Source organism: Mytilus californianus, unplaced genomic scaffold (genome assembly GCF_021869535.1).
Source record: "Mytilus californianus isolate M0D057914Y unplaced genomic scaffold, xbMytCali1.0.p SCAF_8, whole genome shotgun sequence".
Classification (NCBI taxonomy): domain Eukaryota; kingdom Metazoa; phylum Mollusca; class Bivalvia; order Mytilida; family Mytilidae; genus Mytilus; species Mytilus californianus.
Window position 1 is genome coordinate 43,576,101 of NW_026262734.1, and position 8,711 is coordinate 43,584,811.

General features: G+C 33.2%; 1 protein-coding gene across 1 annotated transcript; it reads right to left on the reverse strand.

Moving 5' to 3' along the window:
• Nucleotides 1-3,941: 3,941 nt before the first annotated feature.
• LOC127712026 (histidine N-acetyltransferase-like) lies at nt 3,942-8,418 on the reverse strand. The gene is made up of 3 exons (XM_052218184.1): nt 8,257-8,418; nt 4,779-4,917; nt 3,942-3,946 (listed from the first exon to the last, which is right to left on the reverse strand). Exons 1-3 carry the CDS (start codon nt 8,416-8,418, stop codon nt 3,942-3,944), a joined length of 306 nt encoding a protein of 101 aa, XP_052074144.1.
• Nucleotides 8,419-8,711: the final 293 nt, after the last annotated feature.

Genomic DNA, 8,711 nt, shown 5'->3' on the forward strand with positions numbered 1-8,711 from the left:
TAAAAAAAAAAACGAGAAACACTTATGAACCACATCAACAAACGACAACCACTGAAAAATAGGTTCCTAACTTAGGACAGGTGCCAACAAATGCAGCGGGTTTAAACGTTTTAATAGGCGCCAACCTTTACCCTAACCTGAATGTAGCATCAACATAGAAAGACACACTATAAAATATCAATCGAAATGGTTCAACCGTATCAAAAGACGTATTAACAAAAACAAGTAAACATACACTGAACGAATAAATTTGATCTATGACACAATGTAAGTACAATATTAATATAAAAAAGGGGGGGTGAGATGTAAAACAATATCAGAAAGACAACTATAACCTTATTCAAAACGGCGTTTATTAAAATAACGTACACAGGTAAATATAATAATTTTGTTGTGTTTTCAGGACTTTTTTAAATAAAAGGGCAAATATGAGAAAAAGGAATAAACAGTGATTATGTGATTTATTCGCATCTCAACTGATTTTTCGTGGAAATTGAGAATGAGTCAAAGGAAGACGACAATAGAATAGCGACTGGAAGAGTGTTGTACATCTTTTAACAAGTTTTGTTCTCAAATTCTAATGTGGAAATAAAGAATTGTACATAGATCAAACAGGGAATATATGAAAGTATAATGCTCATCTCATAAAATTATTAGACAAATGCATATTATGACAGCAATCGTAGAAAATTTACCAAATGAATTTTAGTGAGATGTCGTAAATTGATGTCTAATGTTTTACATTTGACACTTGAAACTTTATGTCAGAGTTTGTTGTTATTGTTTTAGGGTGAAAAATTGAAGTGAAACATTTAGAATTGTCCAAGTGGTTTCAATTGACCAGAATATAGGGTTTTTCAATACTTGCATACATCAAAGCATATGATTTTTTTTTGTTTTTTTTTATAACAAATATCTTAATTATATGATTGGACTAAAATTTAAGTTACATCTCTCTTTGACAAAGATTACCTGAAGCAAGTTTGATAATTTTATTCTAGCAGTTTCATATAATCCCTGTTTGATATTGTAAGTAAGTTGGTAAACAGGTATGTACGGATATAACAATAAAACACGGGCCTTATACCGCTCTTATAAAAAAATTGATTAAAAACAAAATAACATCGAAGTATGAAAATGTAACATAGTATGTTTTTGTCGTTAGCATATTTCTTAGGTTAAACGAATGAAACAGTGTAATGTGCACTGAAGAAAAAAACAATTAATATAAAAATAAGGAGATCTGGTATGAGTGTCAATAAGGGAACTATTAATCACGGTTCAAATAAACTGGACGTACGCAATTATAGGCAACTGTACGACCTTCAACAATGAGAAAAAACCCATACCATATAGTCGGCTACAAAAGGCCCAAAACATGAAAAATATGAAACAATTCAAACGAGAATTGTTTGTATGACATAGCCATTTAAACCACGCTCGGCAGAATGTAAATTTTCAATACAACAGGTATCAGTCGGTACATTGTACTTACAGTCACGATGCCTTTGAATATTTTGTTGTCAGAACTACAAAGTAATGATTCAAAAAGCAGAAAAAATCCCAGTAAACCAACGATGTTCATATTTCTTTTTCCAGTGATGAATTAACAATGTCACGTCATATATATTTGGTCAATAGTTATTACCTATATAAAAGTGCAACAGCTGTCCCATTCATCAGAGTATTTCTTTATTGAAAATCGTTTTTATTGTATGAATTAATCGATCATCGCAAGAAAATACTTGTGATAAATAGACCTTTCTTGAATCAAATATGATTATCTGTTGTACCACTTCAAACTAAGAAACAATTGACTGAACGTTTTAGGTATTGATGTTGATGCCGTGCTCTTCTTATAATGAATTGACGAGGTCCTCCGTCACACCTTGTTAAAGAATAAGTTTTTACTGGTAATGCTGTGGTATTCAAACAAAATATTTAAACACATCTATGCGAGAGAAAAATTGTAAAATATCACAAAAAGAAAACCAGAAAGGGAAGTGATAGATGCCATGGAAGGCTGCCATATCCTGTTTCATATTCATCACTGTAACATTGGAGTTTGGCATTATGGGCACATACAATAACCATTCGTCACAACTCGGCCGATTCCGTACCTTCATCTAACCGGATAGAAGGAGAGCAGCGGATTCACCCGAGGATTGCCGATTGATAACAAAAATGTATGATGTATATTATAGCACAAAAACCATAAGGATATAACATGACAGTAGTGCTGCTGGGTGAGCGTCAGTAAATAAGTAATGGGTACTGTACCTCCCAGTCAAGAGATTTTTTATCGGCATGATTTTAAGGATGTTCGCTACTCTGTTTCAAAATAATAAGCTTTTTAAAAGTCTGTTATAAATTGATAGTATATAAATAAAGGAACTAAAAAAGCAGATAAAAATGAAGGGTCCGTGTGCTTGTTTTCGAGATATGAGCCATTGAAAATTTGGCGGGAAATGATTCTCTCTAGACTTTTCATACATTTAACATTGGCACCCTTTTCCTTTCAAAAACTATAAAAAAATAACAAGAATTTCATAAGATTTTCAAATATGACTTTTTTAACTATATGTAATAAAATTATGAAAAGAAAAATAGGGGTTAGCGGGCAAAATTTTTAATGGAACTACATAGATAAAACCAGAGGATTCCGAATATCTTGCAAAAAATCAAAAACAAGAGGAGCGAACATCCTTAATGATACATTTTGAATAAATTTCCGTTTTTAAATTATGTAAATGTATTAAAGCTGAAGTTACCATTCAGGTAAAGTTGACCTGTGGCGATTGTCCCTGAGCGGCATATTAGTTAACAATAAGGTATTGTTTGTCTTTCATTCTCATTAGAGGATCCTAAGATATATCAATGTAATTATCTGGCTCAGCTGCTAGTATTAAAACAAATTTGCAACTGTTTGACCAAACCATTAAACCTATTATTTTGTATGAGATGTGGGGATGTTCAAAACTGACTCTGCATCTTGTAAAACAGATGCTATCAATATACTTGAAAAAATATACCAGAACAATGTTGCTGATAAAATGAACTTAAAGTTCCGTAAGCATATTTTAGGCGTAAATAGTAAAAGTACAAATGTTGCTTCATACAATCAGAATTAGGAAGATTTACTATATATTTTGTTATTATTGTTATATGTATGATAAGTTATTTGCATAGATTACATCACTGTAACTCAAATTTATTGAAAGAAGCCATTATATGTAACAAGACTATGCATGAAAATAACACTATGGCATGGTATTTCTCTGTTAAATTTACTCTTGAGAAGCTTGAATTGAAAGAAACATACTGTATTGATTATTCAATTAATAGATTAAAATAACATTGTTTTTGAAAGCATGGTACAATGAAAAGAATAAGGTTACTGGAAAGGTGGATACATATTTTTCTCATAAAAGTATATTTCAAATGGAAAAATATCTTGATATTAAAACTTTTGACTTCAGACAAATATTATGTAAATTTGGCATAAATGCCTACCAATTCCGAGTGGAAAAAGAGCGCATATAGAAAGGTCATAGAGGACTTGTAAATTTTGTTCTCATAATGATATAGAAGATGAGTTTCATTTTTTAATAAACTGTCCATTATAAAATAACTTTCGTGAATTATTGTATACACAAACTGATGAGCACTGTCAAACTTTTAATAACTAAGACTGCAAATCAAAATGTTTATATGTTTATGGTTAATGGCCACTGAAGATAAAGATATACAAAAATGTACTTGAAAAGTAAAGTCATTTTCTTATACAGGGTTTTGAATTGAGATCCAAAATTTCTGTAAATGGCCAAGTTTCTTTTAGTTTATTTATATATATTAAACTTTTTAAAAAATACGCATTACTTTATCTATGTGTATGCATTATACATGTATACATACGTGTACGTTAATGCCTAATGTATGTGTTAAACTGCAATCAAAATTGTAAAGGTGCTAATCCAGTTCTTGCAATTTAAATGTTATATACATAAATATTTTGTAATTGGTTGCTGCATGTACATGGGAGAAAATTACCCTTATATTTAATCAGTTGAGGCTTCTTTTTTTGGCAACTCTGAACATGATATATTGAAAGTTTATTAAATACTCTTCAAAGGGAAATAATCCTTTCAAATTTATAGATTGTCTCCCCTATTAACTTTAACTATTCATTGTTCTATTATGTTGTATTTTCTTATTTCATTGTCATAAAAGAAATCATTGTAATCATTGTATGAAATTTAAAACCTGCAAGGGTCCATAATTGATCAAACAAGAATTTCTATTTCAATTTCTATTTCTATTTAAAATACTGTATGTTGTAAAGATTATATTTGTTATACGTGTATGCCCCCCTTGGGACCTAATTTGGAAAATATTAAATATCTTATCTTATCTTATCTATTTCTATAACACTCTAAAATTCTGCTAACGGTAAATTGTGGAATCTAAGGTAAGTTCAATGTTTCAAATCTAGCAGTATACTTGTTAGATACAATTGACATTTTTATCAAAACCAACAGATATAATATATATTTGGGAGCAGGAGGAATTTCTTTTCGGATTCATTATTCTTTTTCGTTTTTAGCTTTTACCAGGACATATTCATTTTCAAAATCATCCCCCCTCGGTCGGGGTGGCGTACGGAGACAACAAATCACTATAGTTTCTTACTCTTGACATAACTGTTTCCATTTTTCTGGCATATAGTCGTTTCATCAAAATTTGATTGTGTGCGTCAAAAGAGAAGGTTCTTTGTCTACCCAATAAATTATACTGTTGTTGTGTAAATGAATCAAGCGCGTTATATATTCCTGTTCCTTCATATTCCTTAGCCACGCGTCCAGCTTTCTTTAAGACCGTGCGACCATCATCTAAAAGATTCACTATTTGGAAAGCAACCTAAAATGATAATACATTTTTAAAAGTATAAAACTCAAATAACTCTTCACAAAAACAAAACACATAGATCTGCGACTCGTCGGCTGTTTTGTCATTCGTCACAACTAAGCCGATTCCGTACCTCCATCTGGAGAGAAGCGGACTCACCCGAGGTTAGCCGATTGGCTGCTTCGCAACAAACATAAAAAAAACGCCCCAATGAACCACTGCTGCATATGACTTTAGCCCATTCGTTTACCGTGGTTATTTTTTCTAGAATCAACGCTTCTTTAATCCGTCACTGAAATGAATTCATCACATTATAAAATTCAATTGTTCCCTTTGTGTAATTCGTTTCATTAAGTTAGAATTGATCAATGTACTTATTTCTGTTCATTTCTGGAATTATTTTTAAAATATACCCATGACTTTTGCAGTTATTTGCCGTGACTGGGGTTCGAATTCTCTCTGTGTCACTGTTCATGAACACATCTGACGATTTTCCATAAAACAATATGTGCGATGAAATTTGTACATAGGACCTGCGCCATTATATATTTAAAAACAACGTTTTGTACAGTGTAAGTTGGTAGACGCATGGTTAGGATGAGTTGGAGTAATCGTTGAAAGTAACACGTGTAGGCATAGTTCGAATCTCTGTTTCAGCTTTCACTTTTTCGTCTTTTAATTGTGTGTTAATATTAGTTTAGCAATAAGAAAATATCGTTATTTGTTTTTCTTGGATTAGACTAGTATTGACCATTTCGTGTAATTCATAAGAGAATTGGAACATTGATATTTTGATATTTATGTCAAATTTGTGTTTCACCGCATATTTTAGTTCCAGGGCTTGTATTTCCTGTCATGATTTCCTTAATAGAGAATTGCTGCTCTCAAGGAAACTATTTAACAAAGAGTTCCAAGTGGTGAAGTTGAAATCATTCCTTTGTAAATTTTACGGACGCCATCACGAGTTGGTTGACTGTTATGGAATATCTGTTTCACAGATGACGGATATGTTCTCATTGTCGTATCTACAATCCCGCACCCCTCCCCCCTTTTTCCCCCGAATGTGACCTACTGAATTAGACTTCTCACCGGGTTTGTACTTACATGAGCAATACGACGGGTGCCACATGTGGAGCAGGATCTGATTACCCTTCCGGAGCACCTGAGATCACCCCCAGTTTTTGATGGGGTTCATGTTGCTCTGTCTAGTTTCTATCTTGTGTTTTGTTTTTTATGTACTGGTGTTTGTCTGTTTGTCTTTTTCTTTTTTAGCCATGGTGTTGTAAGCTTATTTTCGACTTATGATTTTGAATGTCCCTTTGGTATCTTTCACCTCTTTTTTGAAATATTCGTAAAATATAAAAAGGGTAAATCTAGAAGTGTATCTGAATTATTTACAGTAACATCATGTTTTACTAGGAAATTAGTTAGATTATGCTTTATTTTGTCGATAATGGACAAATTTCAGAATCATATTCATCATACTCATACTGCATGTTCATACGACTTAGTATCAATTTTCACCTACTATTAAAATAACCAACTTGACTATATAGATCTAATTGAAATTGAATAGTTGTGTAGATAATCAAGCGATTATTTAAGCTCACCAGTGGCGGATCCAGAACTTTTCATAGAGGGGGGGGGGGGGCTGACTGATCTAAGGGGGGGCCCGCTCCGGTCATGCTTCAGTGATTCCCTATATAATCAACCAAATTTTTCCCACGAAAGGGGGGGGGCCCGGGCCCCCCAGGCCCCCCCCCCCCCCCCCTGGATCCGCCTATGCTCACACATAATAGGGTCTTATTAAGAAAGGAACTGTAATTGGGAAAGTCGTCACGACAATAGTTTAAGTATGAGACACAATGGATAAGTGTGAGTACGTTAAGAAAATATCTGTTTAACGATTTAGCGCTTATCCATTGTACTTTAAACACATATTTGATAACCTGTCATGTTAATTCATACATGTATACATAGGAGTCAGTGGATAGATCTTTTAAATTACTTCTAAATCTTGCCAAATCAGATAAACTTTACAATGAAATTACTTCAAATTCAGCAAAGTATTTTCAAGTTAAATCTTTATCATTTAAAACGAGAGTTGTCCACGGAGATTTTTTAAACAATAAAATTTTAAATATCTAAAACAAGTACTTAATAATAGGGTTTATGAGCAGTATGTGCTGTATGTTATCCAGGGACAAGAAAAACAAAGCACAATATAATAGTTACATATTAAACATTTATGAAATTTCAGTCTTTTGCTTACAATGATCTTAAAACACTCTGTTTTACTTTCTGTTTTGTCAGTTATTATATCAGTCAATGAAATTTCAGCCTACAAATTTTTGAAGGTGTATATTAATCCGACAAAACTAGAGGATCCCGAAAGGTTTTAAAAACAGAAAGCAGAACGGGGCGTTTTCAGATCCTTGTAAGCAAAACTTGGACATGGGATCTGTAATCCCAATTGATGAAGTTTGTAATATGTATCAAGAGTTATAATTGAACAACTCTTCTAAGCGTTAAGCAGCAGTTGCTGTATATTACCCAGAGACAAGAAAAATAAAGCACAACATAACCATGCAATGCAATTTAAAACAGTATAATAAGAGCTTGTTCTTTTGTCAGTTTGTGCCATTAAAAAATAGTATTTTACAAGGTTTTGCATTTCGAAAAAAACCAAGTGGATAAGGTACAATGCAATCCTAACAGGAGGGATTGTACTTGATTTTCATATGATGAAGACATAATCTTTCAATCAGTTTAATTGAGGTCTGGAGCTGGCATGTCAGTAACTGCTAGTAGTCTGTTGTTATTAATGTATTATTGTCATTTTGTTCATTTATCTTTTTTTTCCTATTCTGGCATCGGACTCGGACTTCTCTTATACTGAGTTTTACTGTGCGTACTGTTGTGCGTTTGTTTTTTCTACATTGGCTAGAGGTATAGGGGGAGGGTTGAGATCTCAAAAAACATGTTTAACCCCGCCGCATTTTTGCGCCTGTCCCAAGTCAGGAGCCTCTGGCCTTTGTTAGTCTTGTATCATTTTTAATTTTAGTTTCCTGTGTATAATTTGGAGTCTAGTATGACGTCCATTATCACTGAACTAGTATAAATATTTGTTTAGAGGCCAGCTGAAGGACGCCTCCGGGTGCGGGAGTTTCTCGCTGCATTGAAGACCCATTGGTGGCCTTCGGCTGTTGTCTGCTCTATGGTCGGGTTGTTGTCTCTTTGACACATTCCCCATTTCCATTCTCATTTTTAATCATATCATGCACGTCAAACCCACAATGAAAGCGTTGTTTTAGTTTTTGTGTCTGCTTTTTTTACATTTACGGAACTTACAAATTTGTTGTCAATAGAGGCTGCATACCCTTCAGTTGAGGAACTACTAATCAGTTTATGGAAGCGATCTGGTAAGTAATCGTATCCCTCATAAACATCCTTTGGTGATCTTATAGACAACACTTTGTAATAATCCTCAACCTTTACTCTGTGGAAAGTCATCCTGTTAGTGTCGACAGCTTCAAATTGTTTTATTTAACTCGCAATGTGCAGGGTCCGTCTAATAATGTGAAATGTCTTTTTCAGGTTCATTATAACATTAATTTATCACTCTTTAGGTAAGCTGTTTGTAGATCTACTATTATTATATAGCGATTGAAAAAGAACACGCTTTTCAATTCCTCAAGATTTCAAGATTCAAAGTTATATTATCATACTCAATTCCTGAAGTAATAGTTATACACCGAGGGATAGGTGTTTCTGGATAAGAAACCCCGTCGGCCGGAGGGGTTTCT

Bases quoted from the DNA above. Each gene is read 5' to 3' on its own strand.
- LOC127712026 (XM_052218184.1), bottom strand. From the start codon at position 8,418: ATGACTTTCCACAGAGTAAAGGTTGAGGATTATTACAAAGTGTTGTCT. The intron at 4,918-8,256 runs GTAAGTTCCGTA...TTATCATTTTAG, and splicing joins CCTCTATTGACAACAAATTT to GTTGCTTTCCAAATAGTGAA.